This window comes from Mauremys reevesii, linkage group 4 (genome assembly GCF_016161935.1).
Source record: "Mauremys reevesii isolate NIE-2019 linkage group 4, ASM1616193v1, whole genome shotgun sequence".
NCBI lineage: Eukaryota > Metazoa > Chordata > Testudines > Geoemydidae > Mauremys > Mauremys reevesii.
The window spans coordinates 22,197,282-22,217,820 of NC_052626.1; the positions used below are offsets into that span (position 1 = coordinate 22,197,282).

The 20,539-nt window shown below is 40.2% G+C and overlaps 1 protein-coding gene across 2 annotated transcripts in view; it reads right to left on the minus strand.

Annotated features, from left to right (window-relative positions):
- Positions 1–4,910: 4,910 nt before the first annotated feature.
- LOC120403590 (cytoplasmic dynein 1 heavy chain 1) overlaps positions 4,911–20,539 on the minus strand; it is a 67,488-nt gene continuing 51,859 nt past the window's right edge. For both annotated transcript variants that reach the window (XM_039534848.1, XM_039534847.1), the window contains exons 58-78: positions 19,876–20,022; positions 19,637–19,787; positions 19,172–19,425; positions 18,837–18,971; positions 18,631–18,725; positions 18,312–18,486; positions 16,437–16,512; positions 14,707–14,867; positions 14,254–14,365; positions 13,720–13,780; positions 13,513–13,636; positions 12,613–12,726; positions 12,078–12,248; positions 11,620–11,837; positions 11,338–11,441; positions 10,683–10,894; positions 9,608–9,761; positions 8,173–8,315; positions 7,685–7,853; positions 6,975–7,102; positions 4,911–5,269 (exon numbers count right to left, since the gene is read on the minus strand). In XM_039534848.1, coding sequence (XP_039390782.1) covers positions 5,141–5,269; positions 6,975–7,102; positions 7,685–7,853; positions 8,173–8,315; positions 9,608–9,761; positions 10,683–10,894; positions 11,338–11,441; positions 11,620–11,837; positions 12,078–12,248; positions 12,613–12,726; positions 13,513–13,636; positions 13,720–13,780; positions 14,254–14,365; positions 14,707–14,867; positions 16,437–16,512; positions 18,312–18,486; positions 18,631–18,725; positions 18,837–18,971; positions 19,172–19,425; positions 19,637–19,787; positions 19,876–20,022 — 3,033 coding nt within the window. In that variant the 3' untranslated portion in view covers positions 4,911–5,140. The remainder of the gene's footprint in view (positions 5,270–6,974; positions 7,103–7,684; positions 7,854–8,172; positions 8,316–9,607; positions 9,762–10,682; positions 10,895–11,337; positions 11,442–11,619; positions 11,838–12,077; positions 12,249–12,612; positions 12,727–13,512; positions 13,637–13,719; positions 13,781–14,253; positions 14,366–14,706; positions 14,868–16,436; positions 16,513–18,311; positions 18,487–18,630; positions 18,726–18,836; positions 18,972–19,171; positions 19,426–19,636; positions 19,788–19,875; positions 20,023–20,539) is intronic.

Below are 20,539 nucleotides of genomic sequence, written 5' to 3' on the forward strand. Positions count from 1 at the left end.
ACTGGAATGCATAGGAGCAATCACTCGAAGAAGAACTTGTGGTAACCATATATGAAACCATTTGTAAATATGTATGTTTGATGGGAATACTTCCTCAAACACAGCCTGCCTAGCACACTTACTGAAGGAGTCTTCAAGAAAGCAAGGGGGACAACTTCAGGTAGGTTTACACATGTCTGCCATTTCATTATGTAGCAGCCTTGTTTAAATTTAAAAAAAATGAACTGTTGGTCAAGTTGTGTTGATTCTAAATGATGCTGTTACTTATGTTTTTCTAGTGTGACCTCTTAGTATTGCAGCAATTAATGGTTGTAGGGGAAACTGGATGGTTACCAAACTTTTTTCCAGAGAAATGTCAAGAAAGGTGCAAAGGATAATATAGTGATCTGCTTTATTTAGATGTATTTTGTTTTAGTTTTTAGATCCATATGATGGTGATTTCAGAAGATTGTAGTTTGAATTCTCTTAATGATATAAATTATAAAAGTTACACCTTTGGTGCATAATTTGCCAGTGATGATGGAAGACATTTACTCTTCTGAAAACAGAGTCCCTACATCTGTCTTCAAATTAGGTCTCCCCAGTAACAAATCTGATGTCTATATGCAGCCAGAAAATGACCTTAAAATACAGATAGAAGTTATCACTAAAGGGAAGAGTTATGTTCCAGTAAGACTTGCCAGGCCATGTGAACTATCATGACCTCTGGAGTACTTGCCTCTGCAATGTGGCTGACATTTGACTGCTCCTTACTCACAAGTGTTGATCCTTCAAAAAGAAAGCCCAGTCACCACTACTCTGCAACAACCCATGTTAGCAAAGTCTGATGGTGAAAATACAATGTGACGAATCAATAACCAAGAGAAAACTAGGACTTCTAGAAGCTGTTGGTGAAAAGCTAAGAAAGAAATTGTATGCAACCTAAAGTACAAATAGGCTAATTCTAATCTGGAATTCCCTTTGTTTAAATGTATACTATAGTAAGAGAAGATTTCAAAATGTCAGCTAGGTCTAGCAGTACCCTACAGAACATTAATGCTTGTATAGGGCAATTGGAGCTAATATAGAGCTGTTCCAGTAGTTGTGATTCCATCCAACATGCAGTACTCTACCTTCAGTCCTGTCCTTCCCCAGCAACCCAACTCCTGCACCTGTGGCCAAGTAATTATGCATTTCTTTAAGCAGTAAGCTACAATAGATATTATGCCTTAGCATTGTATACATGCCTATGCTATTGCTGCAGGGGTCAGGCCTTCTCAAGAAATGGTGGTTGGAGAAATGCATAGCATCACAATAACTAAACTGAAGTAGTGTTGGTAAGTCTGTAAATGCAGAATAAGTAGCACTCATATTGTTTCACCTTCATAGTGACTGCACCATCTTCAGCCAGGCCTGCATCTGCTTCCTGCAGCTGCTTTGTTCCTATTGTGAATGGTCACTTGCAGGCTCAGCCTTGGATAACTGCCACAATAACTCAAATCACACAAATCAGAAATTAGTGGGAGCAGATAATCCTCATCAACTTTCATTTTGAAGGGTCAAACTGACTTTCCCTTTTATTTGGTGTTGACAATGAACTCCCAGAGCCAGTTTCTCTAACTTTCTGTTCCACACTGTGCATGCCAATGTGGGTTTATAATGTAAATACCAACAGCTGAAGTTCTTCTACAATGAGGGTGTTTCATTCCTTTGAGAATGATTTTTCTCTCTCAAATGCAGCTGCTAAACAGAATTATCAGGGCCCAGAGCATAAATAAGTTTTAATTAGCAGGGCTACTTCTTTTTAGTATGGGGATAGATTTTTGGAGTAATCTAGAGCAGGAGAATGGCTTCATGGAGCCCCTCTATTCTGCACTAGTAAAACTGGCTGCTACTGAACAAATGTAGTGGTGAGGGACTTGCCTATTAGCAGGAAGAGAGTGAGAAATGTATTTTGTTGCAGCACCACAGCGATGTTTGTGTAAACTTCTTTTCAAATCTACTATCCCAGTATATAACCGGTGTTTTATTACAATTGAAATAAACTACTTTAAACCAAGCCTGAACTTTATTGCTCTTCTTTATTAACTATGTTTACAAGGTGGAGATATGGGGAGGTGTGGCAAGTGAAACATGTAAAATAAACCTACATCACGTATTCTATGAAACATCTGTTAGAACCTTTGTGTACCAAATTAACTTCCACATTACTTCAAAATCCTCCAAAGACTCACTAGTGGGCTAGCACATATGTTGCTAGTATGGATTTCCATAGTGGAAGAGGGTAAGAATACTTCACATTTAATGAGTTGCCACAATGTAAAATCACTTCATTTCTTCATGTGTTCACCAAGTTCAGAATGGAAGTAAGAGCAGGTTTAGTTTCTTTTAGTAAACTCTGAGAGGTGCACTCTTCTGCTTAAGGAAAACTAAGTTACTTACAGCTTTGAGGTGCTGGAGGATGACTATTCTTGAATGGTGAAATTTGCTCAGAATAAAAATGCTTCTGTTCATTTTTATTCCCTGGCATCATAATCAATGGCAATGTAACTATAAAACAGTGCCTGTTAGGCTCTAGTGTAGTACCTACAGCCTTGTTTGGAAACAATGTTAATTATTTTACCACAACTGATTCAGTAGCCCAAAGCCTCCACTAAACTACCACCAGGGCTAGTGCCTCTGACTACAGCTATGGAGTATCTCCATTACAGCATAAGCCTTGTTGTTTAGTCAATTTTTTCTCCCTAAATTCCTCAATGTTTTCAGTAGCTTTGTAAAAACTTTTTTTGTGGGATGACCAGTGTGATAAGGGGTCAAAGATACTGTCTCCATGTTCAGTCAGTTTTGGCTTTCCTGCTGAGACTGCTAAAAACAAATAGGAACTAGGGGCAGTTTTTAGGGTAGTCATCTGTTCCCCCCAGTCTATACTAGATCAAAAACATCTGCAATATACCAATTGTAACCATAACAAATGTGGTAAAAATGGAACTATATATAGTATCTACATAGATTAACTAATTTTATATAGTCTGACTAAATAGATGTTGGTCCACCTTTACTCATAAACAAAAACTGTTTTGAAGAGCTCTAACCTTAAGATCCATATTTAGTCATCCTGTGAAAATGTAGGGTAATACTCTTTAGAACTAGTTTGTGGATAGGCTTTAATATACTATCAAGTGGTCTGAAACTCAGTTATCTACACAAGGCCTACATTTAACTTACAGCAAGGATCAGTTTATGTATAAAACAGCATCTTTAACATAGTTTAGGGGTCTATATCATGGTAGGTGTGAATGCACAACTCAGCTATTTTAGTGGAAGCTGAGAGACTACCTACAGAACCAGCTCTTAAAGCCTTTTTTTCCAGTGGTGCTCTAGAATCTCTAAAGTACTGCTCGCTCATCAACTGAGTCATAAAAGGGTTTTAGCTAATCATCCCCCTGTAATTTGTTCTAAATCTGGCACTCTGGAGAATGTTGCCATGTTTTTCATTCCTCCTTCAAGGCAGCAGAGCTTAGAGGTTCTTACATAAGAATTTTAGTGAGGCTCCACCAAAAGCTGATACTACCCACCCTCCCAATGGTGGACACACCCACTTCAAGGATCAGGCTGATGGTCAATGACAGGCTACTTGTACTGTTGCCACAGACTCACAAGCCATACGGGTGCCATCAGTCTAAGAGCTACAGTTTCCAAATACAGTGCAGGTTGTGCTCCCCCATGCCAAGTACACTCCTGCATATGTACATCTGTGTAAGCATGGCTTATTGAGTTCTTACAGCCACATGATTACCCCATCTAAGACCCATGTTTCCTTGTGTACAGGAGTTCAGAGGTCTCAAATGCCAAATGGGAACACAGAACAGCAAAGCTCTACTAATGCAAATTTTATTCTGCATTTGATATTCAAATTACATGAATAGCACAGGAAGTTTAGATGGATACTTCAGAATGTGGTCACATGCAGTCCAAATACCAGTCTCATTTGATGAGGCTTTTAGAAGGCTTAGGGGCGTTTTAGTAAGCTTTAAGGCACAAACAAGTCATGCACTTCACTGGAAGGAATGTTAGAGACAACATCCATGTTCAGAACTATTCTGTGCATGAGGATCATCAATCAAGTGAGACAGTATTCAGAAATTGCAGGCTGTTTTGCTGCCCTAGAAATTTCTGACGATAAAGGAGCCAAACAAGTAAAAATCTAGTCAGATTTTTGGGTCTGCCAGCTTTAAGTGTCCCTTTAAAGAATGAACAGAATAAAATCACTATCTTTAGCATAGGCAATCAGAAGAGAGACCTCAAGGTATTTGCCATAATAAGTTTGGTAGGGCTATTAGCTTATGTCAATGATGCTGCTCTCAGAGATGGAAATAATACCCCATTTAAAAAAAAAGCCAAGTGGATCTAAATTCAAGTGTCTGCAGGCATGTTGATATTAATCGAAAGTTACAGTAACAAGCACTGTGGACATGTGTGAGGAAGTATCACTGGAGGTGATGAAACTCTTCTGAAAGTTAGCATTCTGTGTACAGGGTAGTTCTCACTTAAGAATGTAGGTGGTTCATATCTATTCCATGTAGATTAAACAATGTGTGCAGTTCATCTCTCCTGTGTAACAGTAATACTGGCGTGACATCTCCCTTCTCTTCCTTTTGAAAACCAGTGTTTGCTCAATTTCAACTTGTTCCACTGAATTAATTTTGACTTTTCTGGTTACAGGTGATTTATACAGGAGATCTGCAAGTTCAGTTTTACCATTTATGGCACTTGTTTCTTAGTAGGTTAGCATCATTCATTATTGAAGACCTGGATAATGTTTCACCATCATTCTCCATTCCTTGAACATTTAAAAGCATTAATGGAAGTAATTCTTTACAGCAAGTCATGGCAAGAACAAAGCTTTTAGAAATGAAATAAAGAGCCACAAATCATGCTATAGAATTTATTTAATGTAGTAAGAACCACCAAACATTACCACATGTAACTACAGCCATCTAAAAACCACATCCAATTCCTCCTCAAACCATCAGTATCACCAGAAACCCTGGCAAGAAGCCCAGCCTCTAGCAAGACAACTTAACCATGCCTTGGAAGTTAAAACTAACACTGTAGACTAGATTAAAGACACGGAATTTACCAGTTAGAAAGTGTTATTTTGTTACTCTGTGCAGAGGACTGCAACACCACGTTCATAGAAACTGCGAGGATCTTCCTTGGTGGCTATTTCAAAGTCAACGGTGAAGATCAGATCAGCACGGGTGAAGTTCAAATAAACTGGTAACGTAACCTGGAAAAGAAGTTAGGCATTTATTAAAATGCAGACAAGACAGCTGAATGCAAGATAAAAGTCAAAGACAGCAAAGGTCCCCACCACTGGAAATTATGAATAGAGACATTCCATATTGGACTTTGCCCATCCTCCCCCAACCAAGATCAACTGTACGCCTAAGACAGAACTCCCAGCCTGCCAGGCTAAAGTATACTTTTTAATAATACATTTCCAAGATGGTGTTCAGACTTCTCAGGACCCAATGCTACACGAGTTTAAAATTTCTTGATACCCCCAGCTAGCCACAAAGGAAGGAGGGTGGTAGCAATACTGGATCTGTTTGCAAGACTCCAAGGATAACTCCAGTTTGAGAACTCGCATTGGAAAGGAACATCTGTGGTAACGCAAAATGTAAGGGTATGTCTACACTACGGGATTATTCCAATTTTACAGAAACAGATTTTTGGAAGCAGATTATAAAGCCGAGTGCATGCAGCCACACTAAGCATATTAATTCGGTGGTGTGCATCCATGTATCGAGGCTAGCATCGACTTCCGGAGCGTTGCACTGTGGGTAGCTATCCCATAGTTCCTGCAGTCTCCCCCGCCCATTGGATTTCTGGATTGAGATCCCAATGCATGATGGGGCAAAAACAGTGTCACAGGTGATTCTGGGTAAATGTTGTCAGTCAATCCTCCCTCCGTGAAAGCAACAGCAGACAATCATTTTGCGCTCTTTTCCCTGTGTAGCATTGCAGCACCGCATCTGCCAGCAGCATCCAGTAGACATACGGTGACATTGAAAAAAGGCAAGAAACTATTTTTTTCCCTTTGCTTTCACGGGAGGGGGCTGACATATACCCTGAACCACCCCCGACAATGTTTTTGACCCTTCAGGCTTTAGGAGCTCAGACCAGAATTCAAATGGTTTTCAGAGAGTGCAGGAACTGTGGGATAGCTACAGTCATCAGTTGCCTCTCCCTTTGTGAGCATCCATTTGATTCTTTGGCTTTCTGGTACTTTTGTCTCAGGTCCTTAAGTTTCACGCAGCACTGTGTTGAGTCCCTGTTGTGGCCTCAGTCCATCATGGCCTTGGAGATTTTTTCGAATGTTGGCATTTCGTCTTTTGGAACGGAGTTCTGATAGAACAGATTCATCTCCCCATACAGAGATCAGATTCAGGAACTCCCATACGGTCCATGCTGGAGCTCTTTTTTGATTCTGGGACTGCATGGTCACCTGTGCTGATCAGCGCTCCACACTGGGCAAACCCGAAATGAAATTCAAAAGTTTGCGGGGCTTTTCCTCTCTACCTGGCCAGTGCATCCGAGTTCAGATTGCTGTCCAGAGCGGTCACAATGGTGCACTATGGGATAGCTCCCGGAGGCCAATACCATCAAATTGCAGCCACACTAACCCTAATTTGAAATAGCAATACCGATTTCAGTGCTATTCCCCTCGTTGGGGAGGAGTATAGATATCGATATTAAGAGCCCTTTATGTCGAAGTAAAGGGCTTCGTTGTGCAGACGGGTGCAGGGTTAATTCAGTTTAACGCTGCTAAATTCGAGAAACTCAGTGTAGACCAGACCCAAGACTAATGAGATGGAAGCAGGTATTTCCCCATTTTTATTCTAGGGCACCAGAAAGTAGAATTTAAAGCTGATGAACCACTACTGAAAGGAGTCACAGAATGACAAAACATTTGCCTCCACATTACTTACCACATTAGCCTTTTTATCTGCATTTGTCTGCTTGATCCAGCGAAGCTGCGTTATGGGCAATATCGTTGATATAGCATTTGAAAGGGACAGTTTATTGTTACTGCATGTAGCTCCCTGAAGCTTCAAACCTATGAGTTAAGAAGTATGAAAATGTGAGGTCTTTCCTGAAAGAGAAGCATATACACATTTAAAGGACGTTTCCTTTTCCACTCCACTTTCAAGTCCAGACGTAGATTCACCCATCTAAAGTGTGGTCATTGATATTTAGACTTACTGTTAAAATGGGAGACCTAATTTATACAGATGAAAAAATACTCCAGAAAAGGTAACGGTGAAGGCTATTAGAGGAATAAAAGAAAGCCACCAGAGCGCTACCTCTAACATATTGACTGTTAGTTATTTGCATTTATCCATATTGCATTACTACTGACAATGTTCATTCATAAGGATTCTCAACCATTATGCACTAGCATAGCAAAGTTTTCCATTAACATGTTTTTAAATAATGCAGAATCCCCCACAGAAATTAACTTCCAATGCTACGTCTAGTGCAACTGCAATCAAACTTTCACTGTGCTTGTTAACTCCCCTTGGTGTTATGTATTTGATATGCTCCGTATCAGCATTTTTATAGAAGATATTAGCCCTTAACACTGGGAATTTAACACCTATTTCCTTCCTTCCACCTTGTAAAAAACAAATCAGCTAACCTGTGACTCCAAAACTGCAAGCATCCAGGACTGCGTTCTGAGTAGTTGTAACATTGACTTCTAGACAAAGTTCTTCCAGAGACCAGCTGTTTGCTTGAGCCACATATTGTCTTGTGGCAGTAATATAAGCCTCGGGTACGAACAAGCCACCCAGGCACACATGAATGTTCTGTGAAAAGAGTTGTACGTTTTAGAAATTTCTATAGAATCTACTGCAATGGCACTTAGCTACATTCAATATCTATTTAAAAGCTGCACTAAAATACGGACCATCTTGCAAACTATGTATGTCATGTTTCCTCAGATGAAGATTTACCCTCAAAGGGATAGTTTCCTACTAAAATACACATATAGAAACATTTTATGAATACTAAAGTCAGTTTTATAGGAAAGAATAAGCAATTTCAGAAGAGTTGAATACTCGTTGATTTCTCAGAATTTCAGAAAAACCTTTAATGAGAAAAGGCAATACAACGCAAGATCAATACCTTTAGTTCTTTTGCTCCACCAGAAGCAGCTGCCTGGGAAATATTCTGTAGTTGTTTAATGCGTTCACTGAAGTCAGACACCCACTGAATAACAGTCATGCCAGCAGGTACAGTGTAATGAGACCAGCTACGAGGCAGAATACCTAGAGAAGACGTATCCAAGGTAAGAGCTCTGTACGGGTATGAGTTGGATCACACACTATTTCCAAATGCAATTTTACCCTTTCAGCAGCAGCCACTTTGCTATTACTGTGTTTAACAGATTTTTTTTTTTTTTTTTTTTTTAATACCACCAAGCACAATGAGGTTCTAACCTAACTGGGACTTCTTCAGATGCAATCTTGCATCTGAAGAAGTTGTTAGTCTATAAGGTGCCACAGGATTCTTTGTTGCTTTTACAGATCCAGACTAACACGGCTACCCCTCTGATACTTAACTGGGACCAGAGACTACAAGTGTAAATGAACTGAAAGACAGTTTCATGACATTATAGAAAGCTACCTAGTTTTCTAAAATGTGTTCTGCAGATCAATATTTAAATAGCAATTACTGTCTGAAGTACAACTTACTAACAAATCCTGGAAGACATTCATTAGTCAGTTCATTAGCATATACATCACAACTAATTTTAGAATTAGCCTTTTGCAACCAGACACCAATTTTAAGGAGTTAGTGCACAAGATACCCCCACCTTTGTCAGGTCACAAGACAAATATTTTATTAATTCATTGTACATAGTTCTGCTTAAATCGGTATCTCAACCACCAGCATATTCCACTGGATTGGTACAATATGTCCCCTTTTCATCATACTGACAAATGTATGAGCAGAGAAAATAAAGCCAGGGTAATTTCTGGAGTTCCTCTGATAAGTTTTAAGCACTCACTTATAACAAAATTAAGGTTTAGATTGAAACTGGTTTACAGTCAATAACACCAGGCTCCAGTTGTTTGTTTCAAACTCAGCAAAATCTTATTTTTTGATACCAGTCTCAGTTTTAGTGCTGACAACTCTCAATTCCTTTCCAAGTCACACAATATAGATGTCTTACTAAAAATCTCCAGCTCCTGGATGGTAACATGAAAGTTTTGTCTTTCATTTTAATGGTTTCTAGCTCCCACAGTTGCAGAACAAGGTTAAAAACCATAATCCAAGTGAACACCAAAGGCAAAAAACCTAGACTGACTGGCTTAAAAATTGATTTTGTTTTTTCAAATCTCACGCTATTTGAATGCTTAGGTTGGCAATCCTGCAGTGCATATATCTATCTATCACAGGACCAACCTCATCACTTTGACTTTCAGAATTTTGTATTAGGCAAGAATAGTGGTGTCTCTTTTACCTGGGCAGTGCTGGAAATGTGAAGACATCAACTGATTTAACAGGATTACTGGGAAAGCATTTTAAAAAGAGAAGCCTGTTTGAAGTCACATACCTTTCACCAATTCGTTTATAAGTGTACGCAAGTAGTTGGTCTGTTTCTTCTTGCCTTCACAAACCTGAACCACATCTGCAAGATCCTGACGGACATCCTGAAGTAATTTGGCCCCCATTTTCACCTCTCTCTCAAAGAATCGGAACAACGGATCCTTATTAAAGCAAGAAAAATGAGGGAACAACAAGATGAGCATCTTCTGGTGGGAAAACTAACCGTAGCCCTGCAACACTGAAGGGCACTAGTTGGCTGCCCAAATCCCACATGTGTTATCAGCTGTTAAGGCCTCACCATAATGTGTTTTTTACAATGCAGTCATTTCCTCCACCCACCCCAAAGACACAGCTGCCTCACAGATGGTAGTTTAAGGGAATAGAAGCAAGAACTTCATTCCCTACTGACACCAACCGCAGGTGGCAACCACAGTGCGCAAGCTGCCTGCTGCAGTTTGTCCTGATTACTACAAATTCCTATTCCTTTCTGTATCTATGTCCAGAGCCCAAGTCCATAACATGATCTAAACTGAGAAGTTTAATATATAATTCAGACGTGGATTATTCAACAATCTAGAAACAGACTTTCCATAAACTCTCTTGATTGTAAAACAACCTGTCTCATATTAGCCCTCAGAGCTTTGTCTCTCCCTTTCATTATTAGTCCCCACTCCCAATTAGCAGAAGCCTCAGTATTAGCTACCACCCAGCTTTCCAATGAGTCCAACCAGTGATACTACCTTTGAGCCAACATACACTCTTCAGTTCACTTGAGTGATCAGACATGTGGTGTGTATGATGCTGCACTTACAGCACCCCTGGCTTAGGAAGCAAGAGACTAGAAATAAAAACTCTTCTACATGATACCTTCCCAACCAAATGGAAGTGTTACTCTGTCATAATTTCTTAAACTGAATTGCAGCAAAGAAAAGGAAACAATGTCTTGTTTCAAAGTCTGCTATAGTACTTGGAACCAGAGAGACCATTTTCAGGCTGCAATCGAGTAGGATACCTCACCCACATTTGCATAACCCCTACTCTGTTACAGACCAAAGTATGTATTTGGAAATCTTAATCATCACCTTAATATTTTCCACTGTTCGTTTAAGATGATTTAGAGTTTGTGGGATAAGATGGAACCAGTTGGAGGCTGTGGTGTGCAGTGTTCTCATCCAGGATGGACGCCCATCTGAAGTTGAATCTGTTCTTGCCTTCTTCTCAGTTTCTGCATAAGCTAGGTCATCCTCATCCTCTAGCATCTGCATTTTCAGCATTTTACTGATCATATCAATACCTGAACCAAAGAATAAAAGGAAGCAAAGCCAAAAAAAAAAAAAGTGTTGCGATATCAGTATAAGGAAAGTTTTAAAGATGCATTAGTGCATTACATTTAACACTTCTGTGATTGCCACTTATTTAAAAATAATTCTTAAGTATACTATTAAACATGAGTAACCTTCTTTAGGACTAGAACTAAAAGTCAGTCTCACTTGTGTAGTATCTTCCTGTCTATTGATGAAATTCTAAGCAAGTTACTTTTAACCTTAAGACTTCATAGATATTTATTAGTTATTTTGTGGAGGCTGATATAGTTAATACACATTGAGATACTTGTAACTTTACTATTTAGTGTTACACAAGTATCTTTGAGTCTCATCTATTTTGAGCATTTAAAATAAAAAAGTTTGAAGTTTACATAACCTGTAAGCACACAAGAAAGTCAAATACAAATTTTACCCTGTGTGGTGAGAAGAACTTTTTCTGCATTGTTTGGTAAACCAAGCCAGGATGGGGTTTGTGTGTCTGGCAGCAACTCAACCCATTGGACAAATTCTTCACGTCTGCAAGTGAAAGTTGAACTAAGTTAATTATTCATAATCTCATCCAGTTTAATAGGCGACCAGGAATACATTGCATGGCTAAATACCAATGGAAAAAATACAACTTAGAGTCCAGCTTCTCAGAAGGAAAGCAAGCTACTAAGGTGAGACCAACTGAAATTTGAGACTGAAAAAATACCTGATTCCATCTGGCATTTGAATATCCTTATGTCCATCAACCTTGCAAGCCAGTTTGAATTCACTATCAAAACTCGAAGTGGTAAACAAACGCTCCAGGAAAGTGTTTAGCAGACGCTGATCAAATTCATTATCAATGCGACCTCCATAAATGGATTGTGCCATCAATGTCTTCAGAGCAGACCAGGGGATCTTATCTGGTGAAATATTCTGGCGGCCCTGACAGTAAAGACAATTTAATTAGAATGTGAAGATTCCCCATAGAAATAAGGAAATGGAGTTTGGACAGTTTAATGAAAGCCAAAAATCAAACAAACAGTTTGATATTTTGTTTTGGATATTGCTTGCTTCCAACTAATCTCGTCAGTGTTTCAGATTAATCTGCCCTTCGTTGAACAGTAACCACAAGTAATCCAAATGTTTAAACCAAGATTATGAAAGAGCAAAAAATTCAATTACTTTTGCTGTATCATCCAGCCATGTATCTATTGTGTCGCAGGCAGATCTCAGATCAGATTCACCAAATTCATATTTCTTGGACCAGCCCAGGGGAGCATATCGCAAACGTTCTTGAATGATGGCATGGAACCAGGCAAGGAGGAAATATAAACGAGCACGTTCGTTTGGAGACTAGGATGGGAAAAAGAAAATGCATTATTTCTCCAGACTAAAACTAAAGTGATCAGAATTTATTAAAAAGAAACCTGGCTTACTACAGTGCTGGTGAATGTCAAATGTTTAGTAAACACAGTATCTCCAGGTTTTAATGCATCAGATCACAAAAAGCTTAACAGATTGCTTCCTTACATGCCAGGCATGTTTTAATCAAGGTAAAGTGAAAGCCTCTGAAAAGCTGGTTGCTTTACAGTAATATCAAAAGGCATAACAGATTAATGTATGCTAGACCAACTGAAAGCTATGAAGTTAAATATAAACTTTCATAAACAGTTTTCAGTTTTTGAGTTCTCCATAACTACACAAACCATCACCTCACCTTGCATATTCTAGACACAGGAATACTACTGAATGTCCTCAGCATGTTTGCCTTTACACCAGGAGGAGGTTCAAACACAAAGATCCGACCAGCACGTAGCAAATTCACTGGCACCTAGGACAGAAGAGCATCAACACAAGTTACACCCTGAAGACTGCTCTCTTCTACGAAGAATGTGATATTTTGAACAAGTTTGTTAACCTACACCAGAGGTCGGCAAATTCTAGCACGTGGCTTGCAAAGGTAAGCACCCTGGCAGGCCGCGGGCCAGGCCAGGCCAGTTTGTTTACCTGCTGCCTCCACAGGTTCAGCCAATCGCGGCTCCCACTGACCGCGGTTTGCCGCTCCAGGCCAATGGGGGCAGCGGGTAGCCGCGGCCAACACATCCCTCGGCCCGCACCGCTTCCCGCAGCCCCCATTTTTCTTACCCCGGAGAACCGCCTGCCAGAGGTTGCCGAGCCCTGACCTACACTAAGTTTTTTATTGTAACAGAGTATCTTCCCTCTTGCAATAAGATACTGAAACTACTAGCAGTATGGACTTACAACATGAGAATCATATACTTTAACATGAATTAAGGACTAAGGGCCAATTCTGACTTTCTACTAAGAAAAGGAAAGGATAGGAAGATGTAGGCAGACATTTTACTCAAGGAGACAGGATATTTACAAAGCACTTGACATTACTAGGAATGGGGTAAGCAATACCCTAGAAAGCACCAGGCAGGATTTTGGTGACATTTGTTCTTTCCTGCAGATGCATTCCAAAATGCACCCTTTCCCCTGTCAAACTAAGGCCATCATGGGGAATGCTGCCCTGGGTGGTGGGACTTGTAACAGTGGACATTGGAACAACAACATTACACACCACATGCTGTGCCAGTTGAAGCCAAACAGTTACCTTGGGATTTATCTCCATTGTAAGGAAAAGTCTGAAGCAAGCATGAGGTTGTAAAGAATGCAGCTTCTTCTCTAGCTGCATCAACCAACCAGGAGCCAGATGGACATTCTTTAGCATCACCCACCTACAAGAATATGGTAACAGAACTGTAACTAACGTATGTTATTCACACAGTTCTACTTATATAAAAAGAGGAACAGAACATACCTGCCAGATTTCACTGCTGTGTTTATTGCCTTATCTGCTTGATTAAATCCTTCAGCAGAGCCTACAAGCAGAAGGTTATGGTTAGCTCTAGAAACTTAATTGGCTTAAATTAGGTTTATATGAGGTGGTAAGAAGTACGACAAACATGATAACTGCCTGGAACAATTTGCTTTTTTTAAATTAGTAAATGTTAATTTCACCATGTGCGCGCGCACACACAAACAAAGATGAACACTTTTTTTTAAATCAATAATAAAAATGTACAAACAAGAAAAATGCTGCTTGAAGACAGATTTAAGGATATTTACTTTGTATATTTTGAAAAATGATGTTGACAATTTGTGTTACGGCGATGAAGCTTTAACTTTCTGAATCTCAAGGTCTGTCATTAAGTAAATTGTCTCCCCCCATGATTTCCCTCCACTGAAAGTTTTAAACCTTTAAGTGTTCTTAAACCAAATATCAGTATCTGTCAAAAATTATTAAAAAAATGAAAGTCAAGTTCTGCCAAATCTAACTCTAATGTATTCTTACCTATAGCAATAGAGGTAATCTGTGTGTTTTGTTCAGCTGCAAGATCTTCAACATGGCCACTGGCATCATAGCCAGGTACAGAACACATCAGTACAGGAGTATTAGGTTTCACCTATAATCCAAGATGTTGAAACAAAACATCCACAATTACAATAAGAATAAACCATATTGATAATTATGCACCTCCACAAATCTGCAGGGGAAGATCAATTCCCTTCATCCCTTATGCTATTGTAGTAACTGTGTTCAGCACAGCTAGTAAGTTACGTTATACTGCAATAGTTTTAGCTAAAAAGGATCCTAGCAATACTGTTCTCTCAGTGCTGAAGCCTATAATGGACACCCATTAGCTCAAACTGAGGCATAGCAGTCTGATGTGCCACCACCACCACCAGAGATTTATGCCCTCAATACAATGTCATGTTTTAAAGTATTTTCATTCTTGTTATTTACCTCAGTATTTACAATGTGTGTCAGATCTAATGGCTGCTCCATAATAGACATAAAGGATTCGCCAAGGTTTGCTGAAACAAAGGCATGTGCCATGGCCAGCAGACGATCTGGACGGAATGCCTGGATCAAGAGTAAACGATGAATGGCCTGCCCAATGGGTGCTAAAATGAGAAAAGAAGAGAGTGTGTTATTGTTCCTGAAGTTTAACAGGTTAACTCAACATTTTGATATTTCCTTCCCAATCCTTGAACTGTGTTAATCAAATAACTGAAGAAAGAAAAGACTTAGCAAAACAACTACAGCTTTTAAAGACTGAGACACAAGTTGCTAAATGCAGTACTCTAGATTGATTAACAGCAATTACCATTATGTGAATTTCAATCTGACAATCAAAACGAACTCTATCCCAAGAAGGTTATCTTAAACTGACGTTGGCATATCTATCAATGTGTCCATTAGGCTTACACACAGTAGTACTCTTTTGGAGGTTGCAAGCTTTTCAGTGTCTAGTACAATTTGATTAGCGCCTTTGGATGCTTCCACAATGAGTTCATACACAGAATCTAAAGCCTATAAAAGTATTGCCATGAAGTCTCTAGAGATTTCAGCAAAGAAAAATTACTTTCCTGCAGCATCTGCAACTAAAGTGTTGCAATACTGTGTAATACATAACACATGAAGAATGCTAGACTATTAAAGCAAATAACTAAGCTGTTATTTGCAATAGAAATTTTTTTTAGCTTGACAGTATCCCTTGTTAAGATTCTGTCCAGATCTACTGACTGTTTGAAACCTATACATGCTCCTGTGATAAAAGCACTATGGGCAACTAGCGTAGTTTATCTTATGCAAATTCTGATCCCCCTATCCAAAGAGTTTTACAGCAGCTACTAACAGTGAGCTTAAAATACTCCCTTTAGAAAAAAAAGTTGGTTAGTAATGATTTATAGCAATTAAACAGCTGTCTCAAAGAAAGGCTATTTATAATGAGCCTATTTCAAACAAATCTTGCATGCAAGTGCTGACCCATATGTTCTTACAGATGGGAAAGATTTAGAAAAAGTGAAGCAGTTTTCACCAATCCAGAGCTTTAGTTTCTTTCTAGGCACCTACAAATATCTACACTTAGCATGAATTGTCTTAGTTTCAGTTAATACAGAAGTTGAGGCAGGTGGAAGAGGTAGCAATAGTTCTAGCAGGAGACCAGGCAAGGTCAGGAAACATGTAACAAGAGCCTTTTACAGAGCACTGAGTTAGAACAGGCTGGCAATGACCAAAAGGCACAGATGCCCATTCAATGGTCTATGTACAGTGGATTGTAGGGTAGTTTGTTCCTGTTGCAGGGCACCACACTGACTACACTGGAACCAATCAGTGTTTTGAAGAGACTATTGAAATTTGCCTCTTACTTACGTTTGCAAGGAAACTGCACTCACATAAAAATTCTGATGCCAAGTAACTGACACCTTTTTGTGGGCAGTCTGAGGGGGATAGCAAGACAACGCCCCCTCTTGGGGCAAAGACCACATGGTAGGGTAGAGTCAGGAACAGGCTGCACAGTCATTACTCAGGCTGCGATTGTTTTGTGGATTGAAGACTTCCATTTTCAATCTATCAGAATTACAGTTTTCATAAGTGCTAAGTTCTAAGACTTCAATTAAGGTCTATTTTAGTCAAGACTTAAATTGGTAGCAAGGCAATTGCCAGGGTAAGAGTGCAACTGAACTTACTTGCAGGTTTTTCTTCAGACCAAATGTATGGCACCGTCTGCTCTGGTGAACTGCTATCCAACCAGATACAGAATTGCTGTATTGAAAGAAATATGAATTATGATGCATTGTATGTGACACTTAGGATTCCATTCCAGCTATAAGATCTTCAGAACAGGGACTTTCTATACCAGAGGTCGGCAACCTTTCAGAAGTGGTGTGCCGAGTCTTCATTTATTCACTCTAATTTAAGGTTTCGCGTGCCGGTAATACATTTTAATGTTTTTAGAAGGTCTCTTTCTGTAAGTCTGTAATATATAACTAAACTGTTGTTGTATGTAAAGTAAGTAAGGTTTTTAAAGTGTTTAAGAAGCTTCATTTAAAATTAAATTAAAATGCAGATCTCTCTGGACTAATGGCCAGAACCCGGGCAGTGTGAGTGCCACTGAAAATCAGCTTGCGTGCCACCTTTGGCACCATGCCATAGGTTGCCTACTCCTGTTCTATACACATATGGATACTGAGCCTACCATTATAAAGTCTTGATACGGACAGGAGGTGTTTCGTGCAGAAAAATCCCAACCAAAACTAAAAACCATAGTCAGTAACATGCACTATACTGGATAGTTCGCTTAAGTAAAATAAAACCCAACGCTTGAAACAATATACTAGTTTCTACAGAGGGGGCAGTGGTGAGCTGGAGCCGGTTCACACCGGTTCATGCAAACCAGTTGTTAAATTTAAAAGCCAGTTTATAACTGGTTGTTAAAAGGGGTGGGCAATTGGGAGAGGGAGGTTTTCCTGTTGTTACACTGTCCTGCAGGACCGTCCTCTCTGGCCTGCCTGAACTCCCGGCTGGGGAGGCTCCCCCAGCCCCTCCCCCACCTCTTGCAGAGCCTCAGTGTGCCGCACTGCCGGTGGAAGCGCTCTGGACCACTCCTGGGCAGCTCTACAGCTCCTGCAGCTTTGAGCAGCATGGTAAGGGGGCTGGGCCGGTGCTGAGAGGAGGGGTTGGATAAGGGGCAGGGAGCAGTTGGAGGGGGCGGTCAGGGGACAGATGGGTAGGCGTGGAAGTTCCAGGGGTCTGTCAGGGTGGTGGTGGTGGATAGGGGTTGGGGCAGTTAGGGGACAGGGAGCGGGGCAAGTTGGGTAGGGGTGGTCAGGGGACAAGGAGCGGAGGGGGGGTTGATGGGTTACGGGTTCTGAGGTGGGCATTCAGGGGCAGGACATGGGTGGGGGGATATAGGCTATTTTGGGAGGCACAGCCTTCCCTATCCAGCCCCCGCTACAAATTTTGCAACCCCAATGTGCAGGGCTGGCTTTAGGAAGTGCGGGTTCCGATTCGAACAGTTTTGATGGGGCCCAGGCAGGGATGACTAAAAAACCCAAACAAACCCCAAAAAAACATGGGGCTTGTACTCACTGGGCGGTGCTGAGTCTTCAGCGGCAGGTCCTTCACTTGCTCCAGGTCTTCAGCGGTGGGTCCTTCACTAGCTCCAGGTCTTTGGCAGCACTTTAGCAGCACGTCCTTCAGTGCCGCCGAAGACCTGGAGCGAGTGAAGGACCTGCCACTGAAGTGCCGCTGAAGACCCGGTAAGGAACCGATTAAGATTTTGGCAGCTCATCGCTGGAGAGGGGGAGACTGATCCACAGGGTCGGGCACCCAGGTTAGAATCCCTGCTCAAAAAGTCTTCTTGTGTAAACTTGGCAAGCCACTTGGTCTGTGACTCGGTTCCCAATTGTAAGATGGGAACCATACTTCCCTACCTCATAGGAGTGTTGTGAGGTTAGCAACATTGTGAGGCACTTGTACTATAGCAATGAGGGCCCTGCAAGTACCCAACACAGGTCTAACCTAAATTTAGTGCAGTGACAGTGCTTAACCAGGATACTTGCCTCATCAGCTTGAACCTTAGATACCAGGTCCTTAAACTCAGGAAGGCAGCTCAATCTCATCATAGCTTCTATTTGTTCTGTTGTAAGTCCACTGATCTTTGGGAGAGATGCTGTGCTGAGTACAATTTCTTTTCCTCTTAAGAAATGTTGGAATTCTACATCATATGTAGGCTCCCTTAAAATTAAAAGTAAAGTAGATTTTAGCCAAGTATCTGTCTTCAGCTAAAGTAGTGGTTAACCTTAAGGCACTAAATACAAAGCTTTCACATGTGTAAATGGGAAAACAGACATTTCAAAAAGCAAAGATTCAAACATTTACCCAATTGTGCCTTTCAGTTTAATTCTGGCCAACAGCATAGCAAAGGTTATGTGATCCTGATGTAGCATGCCACGAGCTACTCTATTGAAAGCCACCTATCGAAACAAAATGTAATAGATTAGTTTTATTATAAAGAACCTTAATCAGATTTCCACAGGACAAGAACCTTTGCTAAGTACAATGTCTATGCACATTCTATACTGAACCTGGAAGAGGTCTTTTGTGATGATTGAGAGACGCTGGGTATGGTCTGTAATTCCCTTCAAATTTGGGTTCTCATACAAGACATTATGATAGATGTCCAAGAAAAACTGGAGAGAATACTGGTATAAGAAGTGTATCTAAAGAGTGGAAAAAAATATATATATATTTAGAACTTATGGCCCTAATGTTTGTCAAACACTGAGGTTATTGCAATTCATTATGTACTTATGTAGTTATAACTGGAATTTAAACAGTATGGCATAACTTTGAAAAAATGTTCAGAGTAGTGAATATTTCTGATGAGAAGAAAGGGATTAAATTTGGTTCTTTATCTAACCTGTTTCAGTGACTCCATTGTGAAGTAGATACTACTGCATGCTGTAGAAAGTGGCAGATACTGCTGAGATACAGTCTCCACCTCTTGCATGACAATATCAGTCTCTTCTACTTTTCTGGTGACCTCTGCTGCTTCCTTCTTTAGGTTCTCCAAAGTAGTTATGATTGTGTCATCATCTAAAATACGTCCCTTCACTTCATTGAGAGCTTGTAGCAGAGATTTTTCTAACTGCCGCAAACGCAGTTGGAATTCACCTTAAGTAAAACAAATTGAGATCTGCGATCACATGCATTGCATATAACCTATACAAACATTATATTCTATACAGTTTGTCATATCTCCTATATGCTTTGAAACAGAACGTTCCAAAATATCACATTCCTCAACTATAAAAAGAGTGACTGTCAAGTTTATTCTCTGACTAATTAGGACTCATTTTTATGGTTTGATTTTTCAGAAACATACCTTGAAGTTTAAGGAGGTCAGAACGTTTTTCATCAACATCTGGTCTTTCAGCTTTCAGAACCTCATTCAGACACTGGCTCTGTAAACTGCTGCGAGTTACTGTGAAATTGACAAACGTAACACGAGAGCAGAGATCCGGGGGAAATTCAACCTATCAAAATAAATATCAGGATCATTTTGTTGGCTTAATACATGTTGTGCCCTGCTGAAAGCTAAACAAATTTGTAAGCGTTCCTTACTGTTGGATCTCTGGTGGAGAGGAAGATGACAAAGGATGGTGACAAGTCAATATCTTGGTCTCCCAGGGTAATAAGCACTCGACCTCCAGTTCTCCGGACTTCACGATTCAGCACAGGATTCAGAACTGGGTCATAGCTCTCCACATCCTACACAACAATACAATTGTGAGAGTAATGAACAGAACAGTAGCTAAATGGACCTGTGCTGGAACAAGCTTGAATAAAGTTGATCTGGATTACATTTTCCCCCTCTGCTTGGGAAAAGCTCTAGTAGTAATCCACATGAAGTTTTGGTCATGTGGGTAACTGTTAGTCCAATGTTATTCCCCATACAATAAGCTATACACAGTTTAATTTTTAGGATCAAATACTATTCAGACATTTTGGATGATGGATTACATACATACCTTTGGATTTTGCTGTTTTCATTGTGTAGATATCACATTATAAGTAGCACCAAGGGGCCCCAATCAGAAGTGATGCTCCCATTGCTACAAATATTGGACCTAAAACCCGCGTCAAACAGCTCACAGTTTAAGAGCACAAGCAATAAGAGGGTGATGGAGACCGACACCTTTGGAAAGTAAATTAATCTGTGCTATAGGGATAACATATCCCTATTTCTTAAGGTGTTGTGAGGTGCTCAGATACTACAGAAACAGGT